The sequence below is a fragment of the Diorhabda sublineata genome, chromosome 2, assembly GCF_026230105.1.
Source record: "Diorhabda sublineata isolate icDioSubl1.1 chromosome 2, icDioSubl1.1, whole genome shotgun sequence".
Classification (NCBI taxonomy): domain Eukaryota; kingdom Metazoa; phylum Arthropoda; class Insecta; order Coleoptera; family Chrysomelidae; genus Diorhabda; species Diorhabda sublineata.
This window is the reverse complement of record NC_079475.1, coordinates 23,947,907-23,974,136: the sequence shown is the minus strand read 5'-3', so window position 1 is coordinate 23,974,136 and position 26,230 is coordinate 23,947,907. Positions and strand designations below refer to the sequence as shown.

At 30.9% G+C, this 26,230-nt stretch overlaps 2 protein-coding genes across 2 annotated transcripts in view; both read right to left on the bottom strand.

Annotated features, from left to right (window-relative positions):
• The window catches only part of LOC130452612 (semaphorin-2A), a 1,040,595-nt gene that overhangs the window by 672,769 nt on the left and 341,596 nt on the right, over positions 1-26,230 (bottom strand). The gene's annotated exons all lie outside the window — the stretch shown is intronic.
• On the bottom strand, positions 9,985-11,395 carry LOC130452616 (metaxin-3). Its single transcript, XM_056791962.1, has one exon. The coding sequence runs from the start codon at positions 11,295-11,297 to the stop codon at positions 10,407-10,409; it is 891 nt and encodes a 296-aa protein (XP_056647940.1). The 5' UTR covers positions 11,298-11,395; the 3' UTR covers positions 9,985-10,406.

The following is a 26,230-nucleotide window of genomic DNA, read 5'->3' as shown; positions in this document are numbered from 1 at the left end:
TTATTGTGTTAAGGTGAATATTACAGATGACTGTTGTATTTGATTAGAAAAAAGTCTACAGGCACCATTCGGTACTTATATGCTACAAGAGTTTTGGCCCGAGAACTATAGAGATTTCAGACGATAAAATATGAAATAAAACTTTCAAATTTTCCTGCGGGCGTTTTGGGATTCCAAAAGTATACCTGGAATGAAATCGAAAGTCATAGTTACACTTTGCTATAGTATATTTCTTAAATAAGAGAATACAAAAACAATAAAGCATTTGTAATTCATAGGCGTATAACTTTTTTTATTAGATAAAATCTGTTTTGAAGTTATATCGTATTACTAATGTTTTATATTTTATTTTTCCACAATTAGAACATTGTGTAATACTAATACACAGAGAATACAGTTCTTTTCTAGATCGTAGATTTCTTAACACCAAGCGTACTACTAACTAATTTCACTGTGTCATCAACATTTTCACATAAATGTCGGCAAACCATTTACGAGTAAAATAATTAAATATTAAGACAAAAGAGGCTAAAGAAAAATGGTTCAGAGAAAAATGTCAAGAGATAGAAGAGTTGGAACGGAGACATGACAGTTTAACGTACACAAAAGAGTCAAAGAATTTACTTATACCAACAGGAAAAGGCAGGTTGGAAAGTTGAAAGACGAAAATAACAAGCAGTTGGAGGTATAGGAAACCTACATCAAAAATGTGTTTACTGATGATCGTCATGCAATGAACACTCTTGATCTGGATGGACACGAGATAATGAAAAGTGAGATGATAAAAGCCTTAGAACAAACAAAGGATGGAAAAGCAACAGGATGCGATAAAATACTGCTTAATGCTTAATAAGATCTACGATACCGGTCAAATTCTATCCGACTGGTTGGCTACGTTTATAACTCTTCCCAAAAAAGCAACAAATATCGCCTGATAAGCTCAATTAGCCACACCCTGAAGGTATTCTTAAGATTTATTCATTCCAGAATAAGAACAAAATTAGAAGAGCGTATGGGTCATACATAGTTTGGATTTAGATGCGGCTATGGGACAATGGAGTTCCTATTTGCTAGGTCTTGATTAAAAAATGCCTAAATCAGCAAAAAAAATGTTTATGCTTGCTTTATCGATTACGAGAGAGCATTTGACACTATCAACCACGACAAACTTATAGAACTATCGTTCAGGACTCAACACCAAGGATATTCAGATTATAAAAAATCAAACAGCACATATCCAATATGTTAGATCTTTCGTCGTTACTGTTCAACTTGTAGTCAGAGCAAATATTTATAGAGGCGTTACCGGAAAAATGTGATAAGGGCATCAAAATTAACAGTCTACCAATCAACAATCTCCGCTACGCGGATGATACTATCTTATTGGCAGATCTACAGATGATTCTCAATAGATTAACTACAATAGGCGACAAAGAAAACCAAATTTAGGGTGATTAGTAAGGGGAAAATACAAAATGTAGATCTGTAAATAGAAACGGCTCCCATTGAGAGAGTACACCGCTTCAAATACTTGATATATGCAATAAATGATGAATGGAAATTTGATTTAGAGAATAAGATTAGAATTGAAATGGCAAGATACACACATACATAAAAATGAGAAATCTCTTGAGCAACCGCAACCTGAGCATTGGTACCTGATGTGGAGCCACGTTTTCTCCACGCTGCTTTACGGTGTGGAAAGGTGGACACTAAAAGTAGCAACAATGCAAACATTAGAAGCTTTTGAAATGTGGCTGTATAGACGCATTTTAAGAATGCCTTGGACTGATAGAATAACCAATACGGAGTTACTGAGAAGAATGGCTAAAGATTCAGAATTTCCTGTAACTATTAAGAAAAGAAAAGCGTCCTATCTAGGCCATATATTTCGGAATGAAAAATACGGTTCGCTGCACTTATTGTGGAAGGCAAGATAGAAGGTAGGAGAGTGTTAGATAGAAAGAAAAAATCCTGGCTGAAAAACCTACGCGAATGGTTCCAAATACCAAAAGCTTCGAATATAATCCTGCGGTGCAAAATAGAGAAATCTATAAAATTATGGTGGCCAACCTTCGGTAGTAGACGGTACTGAAAAAAGAAGAAATATTAAAGATTTTTCATTAACTGTTGAAGTACCGATTTTTCAGCTTATTACGTGGTTCTTCCAATTTTTCCACAATCGCACTAGAATTCAAAACAGATTGTACACTGCACCTTGCAAGATGCTACTAAACTCTTAAGAATGGACAAGCAGTAACAGGTATAAAGGGACGGGTCTCGCAACAATGAAATACGGAAAATCTGCTAGTGAAGATCATTTGGAGAAGTTATAGTAGATTTTACTAAGTTCCTGAACTTGTATAAAATAAGTATATTAATAAATTAATAGAGTTTACGCCTTGTACGGTGTACACTACCGTATGTGAGTGCCTTCTAATCAATTTCTCAGCGTTCTACTCCGAAAACGGCTAATTTTACAGAAAAATGAAACAGATATTTTTTGTAGATAATTTTACTAGAAACAATTTTTATTATAACAGCTAATGACCTCCAAGCAATATATCGCTGATAACTGATTTTCGTGACCTTTAGAACTTTTTTAGCAGGCATGACAGCGAAATCAATTTTTCACATCTTTATTACAACACCGTGATAAAGGTATATACAAAAATTCAGATTACTAGGAATTACAGATTGAGGTTTAATATGCCTATAATGACTGGACTACCTATTAAGTTTTGGATTAATAAGTAAAAATAGACTGAAAAGTTATTACAATGTACTTTCTGTAGATATTTTTCTATTATTCTCAAGAAGAAACCTCGATTCGTACTCAATGTCTCATCACATTCAGTATCTCATTTTTCATATTTCTCCCTTTTTTATTTATTTTATGAAGTTGACGTAACTCGCGATAATCCTTTTATCAATCAAATCCTATTAACGTGGGGTTTGAAAACAAAGTGAATTTTAAGAGCTTCTAAAAATTACGAAAGTCTCATGATTAAAGCAGAAACTTTTTGATTGAAATTGAAAAATGCATCGATAGTACTTTCCCCTATAAGCAACTTTTCAACGTGGACTTCGCACCAAAAGGTGCGCGGACAGTGGCGCATCAGTAAAGAAATCAAAATAAAGTTTGTATCGTATTTATATAAAGATAACAGTAAACTTACAACGGTCTCACATCTTCATTGATCACTCATTTATTTATGAGATGAATGATTATAGTCCATATTTTTAACAATGGGAATCAATTTCATTTAAAAGATCAACAACATTTTTGTTTATGCGTAAGTACACCCATAGTATTTGACGTTATCTGCTCGTGTTATTCTTATAGCTACACAACAATTACCCCGATTTTAACTTTTTTACTTTCACAAGCTCGAATGATTTAGTATCTGAAGTTAATATAATTTCATGCATTTTTAAAATTTTATCTGGGATATATTTGACTATGTTTATTATTCTTACAAACATACTTTTGCTTTATTCTTTGAAAATCAAATTTCGAACGCTTATATACATCCATAATAATTTTTTTGGTGCAGCTTCCTAAATCAAAAAAGTTTCTAAAACTTATAAATAAATAAATTATATATTTGTTTTCATTTTCTCTAAGTTGAAAACATCTGAGATAAGTGAAAAGTTGTTTGGCACCACATCAAGGTAGTGCGGTGGTTTCTTCATCAAATTTATTTATTCTTTTCGCAAGAAATTCGTTTAAATTAATCTCGCATAAATTATTCTTGTCCATTATTTATCTTTTTACAATTTTTTTTTTCATTTTTTAAAAAACCACTAAGCACCCAGCGACCTCGAGACATTGCATTTTTGCATTAACTGGAATATACCATTACTAATTGAGCTGTAATATAATGAATGGATTTAACCGTTGTCATCCAAAAATGAGCACGTGTAACCGCAAGGTTGCCACATATATTCTATGAAAATCTGAAGTCAGCTGTGCGTAAACTTGTGACGGTAGCGGAACAAATTAATATTCGTAATTGTGCAAAGCATAGTTTTTAATTTGAACCCTTCGGATTTATTATATTTCAGTTTAAATAATATTTTTGGTAGTCTACAATCGAATGGACCTTTAATTTACTTTAATTTGAATAATTAAACTTCAAATTCAATACATCCTTAATTATGCCAATTTTCAATATGCCATTACAGTTTGTAGATATTTTGTCCCTTTTCTGTAAAAAGCTTGCAGATTTTTACAATTTTTTAGTTTTTAGGTATATGTCCTGTTTTCAGATTCATAGTTATATTTAATAGGTAAATACAATCCTATCATGTTTGTTCGTAATGTTAAGACTCTGCTCCATTCAGTATCGATATCTTACGTAGGTATCTCTTTTTTCCGTTTCCCATAGCTTTCTCCCTATTTTGAATATTGCTTCAATTTCCTCTATTAGTTTTCATACTTGAATATTTTTCTCTCGCCGTTTTTAAGCTTGACGCTGTATAAATTGTTGCAGCGTCAGCTGTGAGAGCTTCAAGTTTCAAAGTATAAGCATAATGTGTGTGTTAAATATAAATTTCCTTTATCAAATATTAATGAATTTGTGTGAATACCTAATTTGAAAATCTAAGCAATGTTCAGTTGCATTAATTTAAGGTAACGTTCCAGTCGAAACCATACCACGTGAACACAACATGAAATTGCACCTTTAAGCATCGATTTCATCATCAGATATCTGAACCATAAAGCTGACGTGTTATAAGTTTGAGCTAGTATTTAAAAGTAAACTTATATAAATACTCAATCTCGAACACTATCGAACAGACTTTTGCGTTTCAAATTTAACAGAAGCCTGGATGTTTTGATTTTTATTTTTCCAAGAAACCAATATTTTGAAAAATAAAACACCTGTAGCGAAAAAATGCTCTATGAGCTACGGCAGAAATGTGTATTAATGTCTCGGATTCATAAGAGTACTTACAAATTTCGCTTTATGTCTTTAATGGAACTCGTCAATAACAGTTAACTTTTCTACAATACTTACTATTTTCCAATGTTTATTGATTTCTTAGTATCCAAACTAATATTATATCTGAGAAAAATGGTTCTGAGTTTTGAAAGTTGAAACATACCTAAGCAAAAGAAAATATATGAGCTCCATGGAAATTCAGTTGATGAACTCAGATAATTGTATCTCCAAATTTTCGATTAGAATATACTTTTAAATTCAACATATCTTCATGCCATCTTCAAGGTTCTATGAAGCACTGAACAGCTTAAGTATGAGAAATTTGACCAATACAGAATTCTTCATGCCGGTCAGAGCTTGGAATTATATAGTTAAAGTAGATTTCTTAGCAAATAGTTCAAAAAAAGTCAAAAATGAATATATATGTATGAATTTGGAGTCTCGTATACACTGCGATCCAAAGGATCTGTTGTTGCGATACTGCAGGACCCAGTGTTAACAGCTGATCAATTTATCTCACTCTTTTCGGAAAGTATAGAATGAGGAATGGCTTTAATTGCCAGAGATCTTCGTCTTCTGTTTCATACGCTCCCAGATGTAGTGCTCTGGAGTTCCTTAGTGTTTCGCAGCAACAAAACCTGCATGCCGCATTATCTGCTAGGCCTAGCGTCTTCAGATGTTTGTTGAGGCGACAGTGCCCTGATAAAACTCCTGTTAGTAGGTATTTATAAGATTGTTCTTATTTAGGTTGCCTATCTCAGCCCTTGTAGGTTGTCCCAATAATTTGGTTTGCTCCAATCTACCTTCTTTTCCAGTGCTTCTTCCATTGCTCTGTAACTGATACCACAGAAGAGTTCGGATCCCATGAAGGGCTTGTCTGTCAGCTGTTTCGTTTCACTTCGCAACAAATGAATATATAGTTTTTTGAAAATGTCTCCTCTTGGAAGACAGTTTCGTCGATTGTTAAAAATTTTGATGGAAAAAATTATTTTCATCCAGCACTCCTCCATCATGCATGTAGGTTAAATCTCAAACACAACATTTAACCGTATTGTGTCATTTACATTTTTTGTAGAGACAACATTCATTTTGACACAAGATATGAAGAGTCTAAATTTTAGTAATTACTAATTTCTAATATAATTATTTCATAAATATTCGTTTATTTCGGTTCAGTCACTTCATTTTCCACTATATCCCCTTTTATTACTTTAAGATAGTTAGTTTATTGCATCTACATTATTTTTCGAAATCATATATTAATTCTTTCTTCTTAACTACGCCCAATTTTCTTTCTATTTATATAAAAGTAATTTTTTTCGATTTGAAAATCTTTTTATTTCCCTTATAGACGCCTCTGAATATAGGCTTTCCACAAAAATAGACGGGAACAACATGAAAAGCTCCATCTTATAGACCATGTATCAATTTTGAAAGATTTAGAGGATCGCAATTCAAATTAGCGATTATTCCACTTAGTTCTGACAAAAAATGCAAAACCTCAAGAAATACAATTCTTGAGTGGATATGCAAATAGGGCTCTTTCGGCGGATAAGTTCGTCTCGGACTTTCTATCCCTCGTTTCAGTTATTTTTACTCCAAACACGAACTCGCACAAAGATGGAAATCGTGTGTACATAAAAACATCTATACTTCACACTTTTTACATATCCTATATCTGTATAATAGCATATGTTTATTCAGAGAAAAATATTATTTCAAAATGACCCCGAAAAATGGTGTAGATCACTTAGTTGATGCGCAAACAAGATGACATATTCAATATCTAGTCTTTTCACCGAAGAATATGCCAGATGTACAATACAGGGTAGTTCTCATTGTAGGATCAATATTACCATGCAGTCGAATATGAAATAAAAATTACGTGTAAAAAGTGATATTCATTAGAGCTTCGTGAGTATTTAAGTATGATGTGATCAAAAGGCATTTTGAAATTTCTCCATCCGAAAAATTGAAAAGTTTAGTTGTGAATCTTAAGAAGAATATAATTTAAATTTTCACCAACTTAATAATAAAATTTTTAAACAATAAATCTGTTGTAAAAGTAAAATTTATTATGTAATCTCAGCATATATTCACGTAATACCTTCAACAAATTCTTCCGGTAATATATAGAGACAAATATGCATGTGTTGATGACATATTTTTTTGTAAATTATAGTTTGGTACTTGATACAGTATATTGTATTGTCCTAGAGAATATTCATAAATTAATAGCGAATTAAAGTTAAGAATTAACATGATTAACAAATAATAAAGCTCTAGAAAGATCATATACCATTCCTATCGAGAAATTTCTATTGAAAACAAATAAATTGAAGAAAAATGAAGATATTCAAATAGTGTCACAAACGCGTCTCCGCCTTGGAGCCGGCCCTGCCTGTTTTTTATTATAGCAGGCGGTTTATTTACATTGTTTCTTTAGTATAATTTCCAGGAAGGTCTATTTATTTATTTGTTTTTTTTAGAAATTTTAGACTTTTTTGGGATATAATGAGTTTCTGTAGCGCAGTTTGTTAAGTATATAATAAATAGTCGTAGTGAATAGAACGAATTAGCAAAGTAATCGAAGAATTTGAATAAATTATTTAAGTTAGTTGAGTGTTAGTGATAAGTGAATAATTATAAGCTAGTGTATTATATAGTGTTTAAATAAATTAAGAACGCAAGAGACAGTGTTTATTAATTCACCCCACGAAAAAAAATCGTATAAATAAAGAAGAAAAACGGTTCGAGAGAGAATTTATTATTAGCCATAAATTGGAAGTACGGGAAATATTGAAAGGTATCCTTCATCTCTCTTCCAATTTTTTATTTATAATAACTATTGGAGGAATCTTAAGCTACGTAATATTTGAAAATTTGTTTTCACTGATAACTACTTACTTCGCTACATGGATTTTTCCATTTTCTTACATAACATTTATGCCAGGTTGGCATGACTGAGCAACCGTTTCTTATTTCTATATGTTTCTATATTAATTTGTATAAACAAACATAGGGGTACTATTTTATGTACACTTTTGTCGAAAACTGAAAATGAGGGAGACTATTATTAAAACAAAAAAATGGGGAAGCTCTGTTGGTTCCTATTTGTCTAGGTGATCCCCTTGGTCACCCTAGCCTATTGAGACTGTTGAAACTTGGGGATTCCTCTTGGCGTCACTGGTTTTAAAGACAGATCTTTCACTAAGTCAAATCATAAGATTTTACTCCATGTGTTAAAAAGGATTTACTTACACATATGTCCTGTATTCCACAGAATCTTTTAACGGGTGAATTAAGACACTTACTTTTTCACCACTAGGTTATTATCAGAGGGTTCATTCATCCAATACAAGGTAGTTTTGATGAAAGACCTGTATACCTCCAAGTGAGAAAAAAAAGGATGCTATTACTATAGAAGCACCTTTTTGAATTAAAGAAGGCTAACCTGTGTGAAGTTATCCACGGATTTCTACGACGCATATTTTTTTACGAAATAAACTAAACTTTTGTAAAAAAATGCTAATAGAGGAGACATATAATGGATATCGATGTATGTTGGTTTTTTTAAGTTAACAACTCATCAAAAGGGTGATTTGACAACCTATCTTTCTTCAAATATTTTCCAAACGATTTTTTAATTTCATGTCATCACCTACCTTATCCAAGAAGAATATAGAGTAATTTTGAAGGGTGAGTGAGAGTTATTACATCACTTTTTAGTAAATTTTCAGTAATTTTACGAAAATTATATTAAAATTTATTTTGTTAGCATTCTACTCGTGTGAAGTTATCCATGGATTTGTGTTTCTTTACAACATAAACTGAACTTTGGCGAAAAAATGTTCTTAGACGAGACATATAATGACATAATAGGCTACATAATTTTACCTCTAAAAATTCTGAATTGAAAAAGCAAAAAATCAAAAAAATATTCAACTATTACAAAGTTCACCTAATTAGAAAACAAATTATCAAAAATTGTGATGTAAGTATTTTTGATAATGTCAAAAAAAATCGAGTTTACTTTTCAGCGCTAACGCACATCGTTTGTTTTGAAATCGAAGCCCCAAAATTTTTGAAATTTTCTTCAACTATTTCAAAGGACCCTCAGTGAGTAATCTATTAACAGAAAATTGTGATGCAAGTATTTTTTACAACCTCAAAAAAAATTCATAAAGTTTACGTTTGAACGCTGACGCGCATCATTCGTTTTAAAATCGAAGCCCCATAATTCTGTAAAATTTTTCTTTTGCTATTAAAAATGGCACTTTGATATCGAATAAAACTTTTTATCCAATGGTATTGGATATCTGCTACAACAATTCTTATTTATATAGTGAAATTCCACACAGGATAGAGCGAACGAATAAAATGTAAGAAATAACATAACGAATACGTCAAGAACGAATCAAAACATTTGTCATCTGACAAATCTACGTAGATTCTCACTATCTTCTTCTCGAGAGGTGCAAAAGTCAGAATATAAATATAAAAACGAAAATTTGGCTGTACAATGTAGATATTAGTTTTCCCCTTGACGTTGAATGTGTAGATAGAAAAATACTTACATCATCATTTTTTGTGTTTAGGTTCTTTATTATTATCATAATTCTGTTACCCTTCAAAATTACTCTTTATTCTTATTGGGTGAGGTAGGTAATAACATAAAATTATATAATCCTTTGGAAGATATTTGAAGAAAGTCAAAAATGATAATCACATTACATATTATTTTTTTGAGAATTTATCAACATAGATCGATTTCCAGATTTGTTTGTGTCAGTTTCCTAGAGGTGCACCTATTAATTCTCTATCGAATGATATTCAAAAATGAAAAAGGCATTTTTTGGACTTATTCAATATTAGACCTTGAATGATGATATTCTGAACCACTTTGTATAAAAATCTCTGTAGCACAATTTTCTCCTTTCAAAATATTTTTATAAAATAGGGGTGCTGGGTGTAATAAATATTCAGCTAAGCTTATTTGTTAGGTATGTAAACAGTTACAGTTAAAACAACAAAATAATGAAATATGGATTGTTTAATATGTACTAATTTTTGGTTTTTATATAAAAATTCGAATATGAAAAGTTCATAATTCACAGATTTTTCAGTCTACATAAACAATAGGTAACTACATTTCATATGGCAATAGTTATTTCTCCCTTTTCCTTTGTACTAGCAGTGAAACACAAAGTTTTTGAATGGATAAACCAATTAATCGCTTAGTGAATCAGATGTTATTATGATTATTTACTGCTGACAATGAATCAAAAGGAAAAACTTTCAATTTTGTACCTCAAATACATCATCAAATAGTTTTATTTGAGTAATTGATAAATGCATACCTAATAATAAAGTTCCACGGAAATACTGTTAAATTAGTAGTATTGCTTCAAATATTCACATTTCACAAAAAATACATAACAACCAAGACATTTATTTTTAATCCAACAATCTGTGGGATAAAAATCCTCTAGTATAGGCAAAACCCAACACTAAAGATGTTGCACTCAAAGTCAAAATTAAAATTGCAATATATGAAACTTCATCATCTGCGGTTTTCACTTTTTCCTCCAATTTTATATATTTTGAGCCTTTAGGCAAATTTGAGAAATGTTTAGAGTCTATTCGTTTAACTAGATTCATTAAATTTGGCCACATTGTTATAACATTCTTCATTTCATTTGATGGAAAAGGGATTTTTAATAAAGGAGCTATATATGAATAAACTGTAACATCAAGGGTGGTAGGTGAATCACCATAAAAGTAGTCACTATTTCCCAGTCTTGCTGACAAGTTTGACAAACAATCTGTAGCTGCCCTTTGCAAAAATTCTTTAATAACATCACTATTTGTTTCAGCAGGATGTAATGTTTCTATCAAATTGGCTGCCCTATCTTTGAATTTTCTAGTATAAATGTAGTTAAATGGTATAGGAAGACTTCTCATAAACCAAATATTGGTAAGTTCATGCACGTTTCTAACATCAACCCAATAATTGTATTCAACAAGAGGTCTCAATTTGGATTGAACTAAAGTTGTTAATGCAAGAGATTCACTAGCTTCTTTGGGAGTCAAATTTCCATCTAGGTAGTAATTTAACGTTTTCAAGTATAGCACAACATCACTGAAACTTTTAAATTGTACGTTCTTATGTACTAATGAAGGTGCCGAAAATAGTGTACAATGTTTTATATTATTGAATAATTTAACCTCTACTGGAACTCCTGCTGCTGTAGTGTACAGTATCGATTTTATACATTCCGGGTCCACTGATGGTAATGAAAAGTCACCTTCAAACACCACTAACTGAAATGGTTTTGTTTGTTCCATTGAAAGTATTTGAGAATTGTACACTTTTAATTATTATCAGCACAAAATACAAAAATCTGAAATCATTTATAGTTGACAGTGTGGTTACTATACTCAGTGTTGCCACGTTTGATTTCCCAATTGACAGAACAATATTATTTTATATTACAATATTCTGATTTTTAATAGAATAATCATTCAATAATATATGAACTGAAAATGAGTTCTTAGAATTTTATTTCAGTGAATGAACTATAAATCCAGTAACGAATAATTTGGGATGGTATTGATATTTTCAACCACACGAATTTTCATTACTTCATTATCAGCAACTAGATTTGTTGTATATAAATAATTTCGACCACGTTTCTTCATCTTATTATGATAATTGATATTTTTTTCTAATTTTATTTCTTGAAATAAATTGAACGCTCTTGACAAAAGATATTAAAATCCACCGGCAACATTGTTATGTTGGCATAGAAGAACTCGGTCGGTAACGACGTTGCGATCGATACGAATGTGCTACGGACGCCATTTTTATTCCATTTAAAAATATGAATTCAATATCTTACAAAATGGTTATCTGTACTTTATTTAGCTATATAAAAATCTTTAAAAGAATAGACAAAATATTAACAAATATACTTTTCAATTTTCATTCACGGTATATTTTACAATTGTAGGACAATATTGTATTTTAAATAACGGTGCATGTAATACCTTTGTGTACAAGTTACAGTGAAATATTGAAAAATTGTTGTATAAATTTGATAAATAGTATATAACACTTCAACAAACATCATTCGCAGATTAATTTTATATAGAAACATAAAATATCATTTATCCCTCTTATCCTTATTTTTTATAAATAAGTCGAAATCATTCAAGTTATGTGGCTTCTCCTTTTTTATCCCTCTTTATTATTAAAATGGGTGGTTTGTGGTGTCTAATGGAAGTAATTTGAATTACACAAGAAGAAAAATAGCACTTGAAGCTGAATTAACAACAACATTGTGCGTAACTTTGGTATTTTGACAAATTTTCCTTTCTCAAATAGTCTTGATTAACTGTATCATCGTCTGACAAGAAAGCGGAGGACAAAATATATGTTAGTTGAGGTAAGTAGGAGGCCGAACGATAGGACACGTCTTATAAATGATTTTTGATATAAATGAGCTTAGAAAACCATCTATGTCAGGTGTACTTACATAATTTTTTTTCTCTCAACCAAAGAGATGACTTTTTTGATCAATAATAAAATAAGTAATATTTGTGAATGAATACTGGGGTAGTTCAATAGATTAAAGAATAATGAAATACACGACAAAACGATATAACGTTGTAAATTACATGTTTGCATGAAACTGAAATTAGTTTAAATCAAATAGTATGTATTAAAGCGGCGTTTTCAGCCGACCTTGACCCTTATTAATACCTCCCTTATTCCATAAAGAATCTCTTAATCCTATCGTGTAAATAGTATCCCGATCCTTCGTCGTTATCCACTCCTTTTATAGCGATAATAAAATTAATCTAATTAACAGAACCTAATACAGAAGCTCACACACAAGCTGAAACTTTGTTCCTTCGAAATACACAGGACATGTTGCGGCTGTCTCTAATCCTAGAATTAGCAGTATTTAGAGTTATTTTATGAGCCCTTTCTGTTGGGTCCAGATAAAGAAAATAATGAAAACGCCGTCAAATGTGCCACAATAGGCGCGAATGTGCTGTAACTAGGATTGTTAAATTTTATTTTTTTGTTAGTGTATGGGGAGAGCTCGATAACGAAAGTTTTTACGTTGTTCCGATGGAGTTGTGTTATCGCAACAAACACATTGTTGTTAGCCGTTTGTGGTATTAGTTTTGGATAATTTTTATTCTTTTAATGCATCATCTTCTTTCAATTTGTATTTTTGTAATTTGGTCTCAGGTTTTGGTTCACTGCGAGTAGTTTTTTTCATCAATACCTCCGCCACAGCAATTCCTATCGGCTGCGGATGAGCTTCTTTTTAACCGCAACAGGCCGTGCTCTATGTAAGACCTAGACGGGTTCACTATTATAAACATTAGACTAGGAATATTTAGTATGATAAGGGAATAATGCTCACTGTGTGTTGCTCTAAAATTGTTTTACATAGAATCTTGTTATGTTGTGACCGGAGGAGACGGAAACGTTTATAGGGTATGTATGTTTTATGTTTTTCTTTTCATTGAATGTCATATCAGGCTGTTGCATGTTATTGTTTTGTCTAATTGTAGTTTTTTCCCTAATATATTTCGTACTTTTGTTTTTCTAAGATTTCAGATGGTTTGTTTTGGTAGTGAAGTACGGTTTTCAATGCGTGTGTATTTGTATGTTTTCTGTTAATATATCAATTTTCCAACTATAGAGGTATTTGTTTCCAGTAGCTGGTTATATGTGCTATATATCCTCTGTGAGAATGGCATTTCTGCATCTATTATTTATAACGGAGGGATATTTTAAAATGTATTATTTGAAGCATCTTTTTGTTCCTATTACCTACATGACATGCCTGAACCCATCTGTTTCGGAAAAGATTCTGTTTTAGATTCACTCATATGCTAGAGTTAGTAGATTCTACGATGGGTTTGCATGAATATATGTTTGTAGTTATCCCTATTCACTATTATAATATTATCGTTATTTCAAATTGAAACACCACGAAATGAATATTTTGTCCGCATATTAATATAGTGAAAATTTTAGTATTTTTGTACTTTGTATATATTGTGGTTTTACTAGTTTATTTAGTTTATTAGTTGAAAGATGAGTGTAGGTTTAATTATCGTCAAAACGCAAATGTATCAGTCATTACCTCACAAGATGAATTAAAGGTTCATTACTTGAATATACAGTAATATTATATCTATTACATCATTTGATTCTATGTATTCATACCATGGCAATTGGAATGTTAGTAACTTTTCAGACGTTGATATTTTCGCTACAGTGATTATATTATTAGTTACTGTCATGTTATATGTAAAAATTTTGCGCGAAACTGATAGATAGATTGGTTGTAATACTCATATAATAGTACATTATGTTACTAGGAGTAGAAGGCTATCATTATTGTTGAGCCCAGATTCTTGCACTGCCCAGGCGTTAACGGAGGCTGTGCAAACTGGGCGAAACATATAATGGGCCTTTTGCTCCGTGTGACATATACACTTTTCAAAACTGACAAACATCAAATTAACTCATCATAATAAAATGTTGTAATCGTTTCTTATTATTTTGTTACTTGTACAATAATGAGCCCTCATTATTTTACTAGTAAAATAATAGGTTATTTCTACGATCAGTGTTGCCGAAAATATTATACTTAGCGATTGTCAAACGAAAGTATAAGAGTAAATATTTCAACCGAACGAGTAATCAACATTTTAAAAGCTATATCCAAAGTAGGGATCTCGATTGCTTAATGCAGATCAAAAGCTCGCTATTCGTTATTAGAAATTCAAACGAATGTTTAGATATATTTAAATATAGTTGATTTTTTTGTCGATACGTAACAGTAGATGTGATTTGCTTACATCATCATATCCCCGAAAGAAAAATGCAATCGAAACGATGTGCTTCATCCGAGGAACGTGCTCCAAGAAGACAAAAATTGCTTTTCGAATAATAATGTTGTGGTATCTCATAAATAATTCTTTTTTTTTTTCAAACACAAAAAGAGAAAACGATAACTGGCCAATATTATGCTAATATTTGCTATCTCATTTTGATGCAGAACTCAAGAAAATGTTGAAGGAAAAATATATTATTTATTACATTACAGTCTAGCTCTATCCGATTACTTTCTGTTTTCACACTTGGAAAAAAGTCCGATGGAAAGATACTTCAGACAAATGAAGAGGTGGTAACAAAGATGAACGAGTATTTTCCAGAATTCCTATTTTTTAGATGGTATGAAAAAATTGGTTACTCTCTGGACCATGTGTGTATTGTTTAAAAGAGATTAGGTTGGATAATATAATATTTCTTCTTACTATAGTAGCTTTTCCATGGAAAGGGAATTATTCCATGAAATCGCTATCATATATTTATCAACATTATTCAATGAAATGCATGGGAAGTAAATCTATGACACATTTTGCTTAGACTATTGAGATAGAAGTGCGACCAAGAAAGAAAATCTATAATAAATATTGATGCATCTAAATGTTCTTGATTTTAGGTCTATGTTGTTTCAAAATTAGTTTTTTTTGATAGTTTTTAAAAGATAAATTTTGATGTTTCGACTTTTCTTCAAGTCTTTATCAAAATATGATATTTACACTGACAATTTGCTTATTTATATTGATCTATAGATCACCTTCATCATGAATATTAAAATAAGGATAAAATCAACTTAGCACTTTGTTCCAATTAGAAAAATTAATTTTTCCTTGGTTTCCATATCTCAAATATATTAAATTTATTATAATTTACAAAATAAAGCTATGAATGTGAACCATTTCTGACAATTCTCTTTTTCGTGTATTAGATTCCGTTTCAAGAATTTTTGAATCTTTATAATTGAATTTATGTTTTTTTGATATTTTATGGTTCGTTGATGCAGTTCTATTTCTTTTATAGTATTGATGACCTCTTAGACTTTTTTCTATATACTGAGATGTTTGCCCTATGTAGACAGCGTCACAATTAGTGCAAGGCACTTGATATATAATATTACTTCTTTTGTTTTTTGGTGTTTTAGATTTTAATTTAGTGAAATATTTGGATAATGTATTATGTCCTCTATGACTTATACTAAATCATATTTATTGAAATAATTCGATAAATGTTGAGAAAGTCCTTGTAGGTACATATGGTAAGGAAAAATGTTTTATGTTTTGATGTTTCGTTTCAGTTTTGTTTTTAAATTGATTGTAGTATCTGTTTATCCTTATCTTGAATATTTTGTTTATCATTTTTTCCGGATAATTATTTTCTTTCAATTGCTTTTTGAATAGCTAAGCATCTAAATTCAGGATCTGATAGTTGGATAGATCTATCAGCCAAACTTATTGTCACTGATCTGTTTTTTGGCATAGAATAACATGAATTTAAGTTCAAATATCTTGAGGAACAAGTTATTGTTAATTTTATATAATGTGACATCAAGAAAATTGATTCTATTATTTTGCTCAACCTCGATTGTGAATTGAAGTTTTTTATCGTAAGAATTGAATTTTTTACTTATGTTTTCAATTTGATTCTTTGGTACAGCAGTAATGCAATCATCTACATATCGGAAAAAGAATATTTATATCAAGTTTGTTTAGAACCGTTTCCTCAAGATCTCTCATTACCAATTGTGCTATAACACTTGAAATGGAAGCTCCCATAGCACAACCATCAATTTGTTTGTATATTCCATTTTCATATTTGAAATATGTTATTGTAGTATGAGTTCTATAGCTTTTATAAATTCATTTTGAGGTATTTCTATAGATCAATATAAATAAGCAAATTGTAAGTGTGAATATCATATTTTGATAAAGACTTAAAGAAAAGTCGAAACGTCAAAATTTATCTTTCTTTTAAAAACTATCAAAAAAACTAATTTCAAAACAGAAGAAACCTAAAATCTATAACATTTAGATGCATTAATACATCAAAAGGTCTAAGAAACAAAAAATTGTAGAAATAAATATCGATTCGGCTATAAAACGTACGACCAAGTTTTTGGGTTGCATTTTAATAATTTTATCAGTGTTGCAATTGAGTCTGACGCAGATATTTTCAATGTCGAAGCGCATGAGAAACTCCATATACTCTAGCCCTTTATCTGCGGCCATTTACAATATATTTTGTTTTAAACATAATTACCTGATGTATATTTTCCAAATCAATAAATATTTCGATAATTTGTTATAGAAAACCATGTTGCATTGAACATTGTAATCTTGTGCTTTTATTGGAACAACCACTTAGTTTCAGCTATTTTAAACATTAAGTTCATTTGTGTTTTTCTCGAATAAAAATTTTGGATATCGTTCATTTAGAAAAAGTGATTGATTTGTCATCATTATTTATCCTTATCATAACAATAATTATTATATCAATGCGAATCACTATTTGTTTTCACCAACAATTAAGCTTCTCTAAATTTATTCTCAAGCTTACAAATAGACTAGAACCTAGGAATAGAAAATGAATTCGACAGATATTTTGTCTCATACTATTTTTCAATTAGAATTTCGTTATACTCCATTAAACTGCACTCTTTTAGTGTATAAATTTTAATGAACTAAAAAGCAATTGAAGCATGGCCTTTACCATTTCAAATGACATTAACTTTTTTTAGTTTTACGACAATATAAACTAGCGAATTTTTAACTTTACGACTATTTTTACGATTCCTAAAACGTAAAATGAAGTTCTTAATTAATTTTATGATCGTGTTCTGTCCAATCGGGTGTAAATTTTAATATTCAACAGTCGTTGCATTTGACAACTACTCAAACTTTTAATTATTTTCCATTATTTGTTTTTTCTTGTACTTCTTAACGATATGGAACTCGGAAAAAAACTTCTTAATAGTTTGGGTTATTTTTAAAATTCACGCGAAGGTGTATAATTGCTTTCCGACGTTTCTGGGTTAAAGAAAAGATTTAATCTCTAACAATAGTAAACCTTGTATAATTTATTATGAATAAATCTGTTTGATAATTGTGTTTTGATATACAAATTACTCAATGAAGTAATAATTATTTCCATTGTTCTGAAAATAATGAGGTATAAAGTATAATGCGGCTTTTTTTTACGAAAGCGAATCTAATTTTTCAATATATATAAATATATAAATACTCTAGTTACTCAGTTAGCGATGACTTTCTACCAGTTACCTCTATTTCTAAATTGACCACAGATAACATTGGATATAACATGTATATAAATATAGCATTTCCAATATGCAGTCTTACATATTATCCTCCAGGACTAACCACGTACGTATATACTCGTTATGAATAAAAAAACTCAATAAATACTGATACCCACAAGTATATATTCATAGCAGAAACTAGACATGTAAGTAAAAAGTGAAATATTATTTCAGGTATATACAATATATACATTTTTCGTGACACTAGGAATTTTCAGATACTATACTGATTAATACAAAATACTATTTGAAAGACTGGAATTAGTGGCAGAATTACATCACCTTTTCAAAACTAATTTTTTACAGCTTTTTTGGCGAAATTGCACAAATTTAAATTAACGTCCCAAATTTGCATTACGTTCTTATTGAAAAATAGTTTTCTCAATTTCCATAAACTTATTTTTATTTTTATATTTTATAGTACAAATACAAGCTATACAAGTATTTTCTCATTGAGGTATAAAACATAATTTTGAACTTATGGAAAACCCAAATATATTTTAATAGTATTACAACTCAAAATTTCACAAGTGATACATGATACAAAGACACAAAAAATGGAAAAAATATTTATAAAACATGAAAATACTTTTTTATATATATATCACAGGATGAAACTCATAATGCAACCAACATAAGTGAGTTTGAGAAGGAATGGTTTGGAATCAAGTCCATCAGCCGCAGAATTTTTTAATGATTCTACTGAATATTAATTTTAATGTCCTCGATGAAATTCACCAATAAATCTAAAATACGACAGTTATCTATGTTTAAAAAGTGAGTAAGGATTAAAGGACGAGTCTTGTTTCACAAGTGAATGTAATGAATTATTTTTTTTGTGAATGTAATTGTTGCATTGAAAGAAAAATCAAATCCAAATATACTGAATAAAATTTCTGAGTTGGGCGATTAGAAATATAGTTATTTGAGAATTTTGAGGAAATATTTTAGTGCTTCAGTAAGGATACATAAATTTTATCTTCTATTAAATTAATCGCATTTTCCCCATCATGTTCCATTTTAAAGGTTAATATCAGGTATTAGGTATTGTTAATAATATGTGAATTGAGCTTTCCGTGCTTTTATTTTTGTAAATTGTCTATTTAAATATTCGGTGTTTAATCTTTTAGCTGGTCCAATTCTATTGAAAAGATGGCAAAATTACTTAATTGGCTTTGCCCAATGTTTCAATTGTTATAAAATTTATGTTTCTTCCGGAGACCATATTACCTTTTTCATTAAAATTTTATGAATGTTTAATTCTTTAAAAAGTCCTTCATTGCGAGTTATGTTATTTAATAAATATAATAATTAATAAAACACAAACCTATTGGAATAAAAAAAAACAGATATCTTTTACATTATGCACTTTTAACTTCGCTAAGTTAATTATTTTTATAAGCAACTGGCAACAAATGAAATCGTGACCGATGCAGTTTAATATATAAATTTACGCAAGCTCGGACAGGACAAAAACACGCGCGTAGGCTCGTCGCAAGCCAAATGATTAAAATCAAATTTGTTCGAGTTTACACAATTCAAGTCATCATATTACATATTGGATCGAAAATTATTTTTGAGAAGTTCAGTTCCCTCGTTTAAAAAAATGAAAATATCAGACAATGCCTTATGTTTACTGCTCTATCTTTTTTTGAGCTTAAAGGCTTTTCGGCGCCTTTGGCGGCTCGGCGCCGTCATGCATCAGACAACTTTTCCCTTATATACAGCGCGGGCCTGGAATGAAGCCATTAGAGGAAACCTCTGAAAGGTTGAATCAATTTAATCGGTACTTTTATTTAAACTATAATAATTTTCTTTAGTTAACAACCCTCTATTTATGACTTATTCGTCTCACAACATTTTATACTTATTGACATTTATATGATATGAGAAGAGTAATTACGCTTTATGAGCATAACTTAAATTGAACGTGTTGGTTAAATGTTAGTTAACTAGGTTAAGGAGCTTAAGACTACCATTAAGCGTTATTCCTTGGTACTTTTGAAACTCTGTAAACTATTTATGTTGAAACTTTTGTTATGAAAGTTTCTCTTGCGAAAACCTAATACTGAGTAACATAACGAAACATCAACCCTTTATCTGAATAAACACCTATAACAGCAAGCTGTGATATAAAATGCACGATGCTTAAGAAGTTTCACTTAGAGCTAATTTCAGAAACACATAAAACTAGAGTGTCTTAAAGGCTAATTACAAGATAAGATGTTTCTCCGATACCAAAGGCGTATCTTCCAGGAGAACTCAGATTTATTGATGAAATATATCAATTAAACACTCGAACAAAAAATTGTATCAACACTCTACTTTTTCTGTTGGCTACTCATATAATCTTCCTAGATGCACAATAAAGTACTTTTAGCTGACTAATTTCTTATTAAATCCTCTAGATTGTATTTTAAAATAAAAACGTCATTCAATAGGTATTATGGATATCTTCCAGATCTTGCGCTTTGCAGAATAATTGAATAGTACTCAACCTTTCTTTAGTTTTATTTGATAACATCGTTTCTGATTGGAAACCGGTTTCATATTTCTATTATTTGACCAAAGCTATTGAAAAGTTTAGCAGTTTTGATATCTTTGGGAGATTTTACTTACTCATATACTTCAAGCAGACATTCTTCATGTTTCAAGTGGCATTTAACTATATTTAAGTAAAATTTTTTGCTGCTTCGTTGATCGTCCGATTTTTACTTATTTGAATGTGCTCAAGTACTTTTGTCTACTACGACTATTGTTGTTTAGATCCTATTTAATACAACAGTTCACTCTCATATATTTTCATTTATATTTTCTTTATATATCTACACGACTTATTGTAAAACATATCTAGAAAGCGATTATATTGAGTATACCGAGCAAAATTCGATTAAATAAAATGTTGGAAAGAGGGGATGGAATGTTTTCTCCTTTGATACGTTTTGAGAAAAATATACTTTTTGTCGATATTTCCATTGATTTTTGAAATAGTACGAAACAATTTTTTCTCGTATATCATCTCTTGATCTAATAATGGAAGCTCGATTATGATCTATCAAATACTTCAAAAGACATTCAAGTGATATCTGTTGATGAATATCCTCAATATACTACGAAGTATTCCAGGTAAATGAGATACGCCCATGGGTAATTACCAGATAAGACGTTCGCTAAGAGGAAATGTCGCTTCTTTGTTTCTGTCACCTCGAGTTCGTTTTTAATATCTTCTCCCCAACGTTTTTACGATAAGCCATTTGGAATTTTTAATTTGCCACTTAGTCTCTCCCACATCTCGTTAATATTTTAAGGCCAATTTGGCATAAATCAGTTGTCTTAAACTTTAAATTTCTAAAGGTGGGGTAGAATGGGCAAACGATGAAAATTCGTACTGTCGACGAAAGAAAAGACCTGTCTGATTCACAACAGACTAACGTTACTCTGATGGTAGGAGATCCAAAGAATATCCCAGTAAATATTTTATTTGCATCGAAACTTACTACGTATTTAAGAGATTTCTGTATTCTGGAATTTCAAACTAACAAGATGTATAATCTTTCATTATCCTGTAGAACTGATCAGGAGCATTGTTTTCATAGTTTCTAGCAAAAATATGCTACTGCTACGTCTATGTGATTGGGAATTATCAAATTAATCTTTCTCCGAAGAAAAAAATTCCAACTACAATTTAGACGCACTCGAAGTTTATTGAATTTCATTTTATAGTAAACTGCGATTATAAAAAGAATAGTTATTCACGTTATAAGTGATTTAGTACGGGAAGAGATAGATGTTTATGGACGAGGCGACGAAGGAACCGAATCGAGAATATCTAATCGAGTACCGTAATAATAACTTCACAGACGTATATCGAAATATGTTTTTTTTTTCATATTGTTTTCGAATTTAAATAAAAAGGAAAATTAAATTAAAATATGAAAGATTTCACAATTTTACTGAAAAATTACTGCTTTGATTATTCTCTTATTATTTAAAACAATAAAAATTAACAGAAGTCACTAAGGTAACGTTGTAAACAAAGGCAGACAAGTTTTGGAAATATTGGAATTGGGAGAATTCAAGAGTTCTGTAAAGTACAAGGATCTGCATTAGATTTGCAGGAATCTAAATATTGATTCCCAAAAACTTATCTCAATAATCGTACTATAGAGAATAATAACTTTTCCAATTTCCAATTTTCCAAAATTCAATAGAGGTTGATAAATAATGTACGATGATGTATTGATATCTAGTTAGTCTAGGCCAGTTCCCCGCTTAAACAAAATATTGCGTTACCACAGCAACGAACAATAACTTATTAGAAGTGTAAGTGTAAAGTTTGACGTCAAAAAAGTGAACCAGAGTTACGCAATAAATTGAACTACTCCATCAACAAGTACCTGTATTTAAAAGGATTAAGAGGTAAGGAGTTTACGAAGATATGCTTAATACCCTTGTGATTAATGTCCTTTGTATACGACCATGAAAAATTTGAATGCGAGCTTCTTAAGAGGTAAATTTTCCATTGAAGATGATGACCGATGGAGAATGCCTGTTTCTCTGACAGTCCCCGAAAATACCGGTGCAGTTCATGACATGATTTTATTAGACCGTCGAATTGGGCTACAACGGATATTTAAAGCACTGAATATTTCATACCAACGCGTTCATCATATAGTTCACGTCAATTTGGACATGAAAAAAATTGCTGCAAAATGGATCCCTAAATGTTTGATTGTTGACCAAAAGTGTGCAAAGGTAGAAGCATCGCGTTCGATCTGATCTCGATTTGAAAATGATGAAGACTTCTTAAACCGAATTGTTGCTATGTATGAGACTTGGTTACATTTCTACAATACAGAAACAAAGCAACAATCGCTGGAATGGCGACACTCTGGTTATCCAAAGACCAAAGATTCGTGACCAAAAATCTGCTGGAAAAGTTGTTGCTTCAGTTTTTTGGGATTGCCATGGAGTGATCATGATTGATTTTTTGGATAAGGATGGAATAATAACTGGAGATTACTATTCGACATTACTGACCACTCTACGGGAAAATATTAAAGAGAAAAGACACGGAAAGCTATCGAAAGGTGTTTTGTTTTGGACAACGCCCCTGCACACAAATCTCATGATACCATGCAAAACATTCGTGATATAGGGTTTGAATTACTAGAACACCCCCCTTATTTGCCAGATTTGGCTTCGTCCGACTATCATCTCTTTCGTCAACTAAAAAAAGTTTAAAAGGTCGTAAATTTTCTTCCAACGAAGAGATAATAAAAGTTGTGGAGGTCTGGTTTGCAGAGCAAGAAGAAACATTTTTTTTCAAAGGTCTAGAGACATTGCAGGTTCGCTGTAATAAATGTATCCAATTAAAAGGAGAATATGTTGAGTAATAAAATATTTTGACATTGAAATTTTGTTTGGTTCTATAATAGTCTAAGAATTTTTCAATATATCTTCGTTGGTTTCAATGTCCACTTTGTTTATCAAATAATCTTAATTCATGGTTTTAATTCATCGTTCAGCAAGATCTATGAGACCTAAGTAAAACCAAATGTTATCTAATTCAAGATTATTACCATGGATCAGAATAAATAGTATTCTATCGATGTAAATATCGAACTAAATGGTGGATATCGTAGGAGTTCACCAAATTCTTTGATCTTATTTGCGTTCGCAGTATGTGGTGTAGCATTGTCTTGTAACACAATCCATTTTCGGGTAAGTAAACCTGAATATTGTCCTAGCAATACACGAACTTCATATTTATACGCGCAATGAACATATATGTCATGAAATTTCTAAGGTTTTACAAGAAACAGTCCAAAAAGGTGCGAAATTCATTTTCGATTAAAATTAGTTATTTGTTACTTAGAGAATTCTGTTTGAGAGTAATTCATAGCTATGTCGAAAATAGAGAACTATAGAAAGTCTGACTAGTAAAAAATGATACAAAAAATCGTAAGAAGATCAGAGGAAGCGTATATGCTCTGGAATATGAATATTATGCACTATTTTTCAATCGTATAATGTATTTTGCGTGACAAGGGATCGACTAAAACTGTTTTGTAAGAGGTAATCGAAAATAAAACTTGCAAAGCGGACCTAAACAAAAATATATAGAAGAGAATGAAAACAAAGTAGACTGTTGTAGTAATATTGGACTTAATAGATTGGCCTACGGCAAAGTCGTATGGAGGACTTCAATACGCAATTTGAGGGTTATATATAAAGGGGAACTGAAATGAAATATTAGTTTTTGTTCAGAATCGGCCCTATTGAAGTAGCTTAAGGGCTGATTCTAATGACAGAATTAGAATTATTTTTATACATCCACCCAAAGATCAGTATGATATTGAGGAATACGTCACCTAAAACGAGGTATGTTAAACGTTAATTCTTCTATTAAAAACAAAGTGAAAAAGTAACATCTGAAGTAATCTCCTTCAGAGTATGGTTTTTGACTAGCAATCCACTTATCTCTACGTTGAATCCATACCTGGGAAATGCATTACTGGAAGGATTCTTTCTGAATAGTTTGATTATGGTCATCTAAATGTATCGTGTATAAAAATTGCAGCTCCAAAGATTGTTGAATGTCCGCGCTAATTATTACAAACATCCTAAATAAATGAACGAGATCATTCTTCGCATTTTAAGCATTCATAACGTAAGTTAGTTTGTGATAGAAGTCACGAAATAAGGTCGGCCATTCGAGATATTCATGTCGTTCTCCCAGGTAGTTAAAACCGCCATTTTGTTCTGTCAAAATAGTCGATACAATAATATACTAAAGCACGGAGCTTAACTAAATAATAAAAAGTTCATTACTTGTTTAGGGTGTTCCGGCAAAAAATCATTAATACAGTTATGGTTATTGCTTTATTCAGTGGATGAATAAAAGTACTACTTGGCGTTTGTTCAAGAGATTTCTCACAGCAGAAAGTATCCATTATGAGAAGAAGGATGGAAAACTTCATAGGATGTAGTTACCAAAATGTCACTTAGAAATAAACGCGTAATTAGAAAATTGTGTAAATAAAGAAAGTTCATTGCTTTCGCGACATCTTGTGGGTGTTCCAGCCGATTTGCCATTATTATGTTGTTGATTGTCGGAAAATAATAGAAAGATGCCCATTTTTCTACAGATTGAAAGCATTCTGACACCTTCTTGGATCATAACTCAAAAATGTCATTGGCTCTTAGACTATAAGCCAATGCCTTATTGCTTGACATTAACAGCAATTTCACATTTTTTTTAGACAAATTATATATTTTTTACACCCGTCTAAAGCCGTGAGGTATTGCTAGAGCTCAATGAGGTATATACCTAATGAATTAGGAGGAATAACTTCAGGACTTGTCATGAATATTCATAAACTTAACTGGAAAAATTAAATAAATAACAAAGACTGTTGTTTCAACGGTGTAACTTCCTCTACGTATTATCCTAACTCTAGAATGTAGTTGACAACGTAAGAGGGGAGATGAAGATAATATCATATGAAGTTATCTGGAATTAACAAAGTTACTGTTGACATTATGTTGACCGGGCGCTGCGTGTATTATTATTTGTAGAATATCCATGTTAAGATAGCGTTACCCTTGTATCAAGGGAGGTTTTTCACGAAGTAAAGATTAAAGTTGAGTTATATAATGTGTGAAGCACTGTAGTGTACTAAAGATATATAGATCAGAATTATAGGGCAGTTGATATCTTTTGAAATATATTCTCGTAACTCTTTATTAACGCATGGAAATGTTATTTGGATTTGTGATTCAGATTTGTATTTGAAAGGAAAAGACAATTTCTAATTTAAGTTGAATGGAGCTCTATCGAGAAAAAGGACCATATCTTTTATTTGAGTTTAACGTGCCTCGACAGCGCTGATCATTGGCACACAAAAACAATCATATGATACCTAAGTTAAATAAAGGACTTTTACAAAATCTATTACAACACATGAATCAATTATATTTTCTGATACTGCTTGGTGGCTTTAAGAATCTCTAGGGATTTAAGTGTATCCTTGAGGATTGTTTGCA

What these genes read in the sequence shown, in the direction of transcription:
- LOC130452616 (XM_056791962.1), bottom strand. Translation starts at nt 11,297, where the DNA reads ATGGAACAAACAAAACCATTTCAGTTAGTGGTGTTTGAAGGTGACTTT.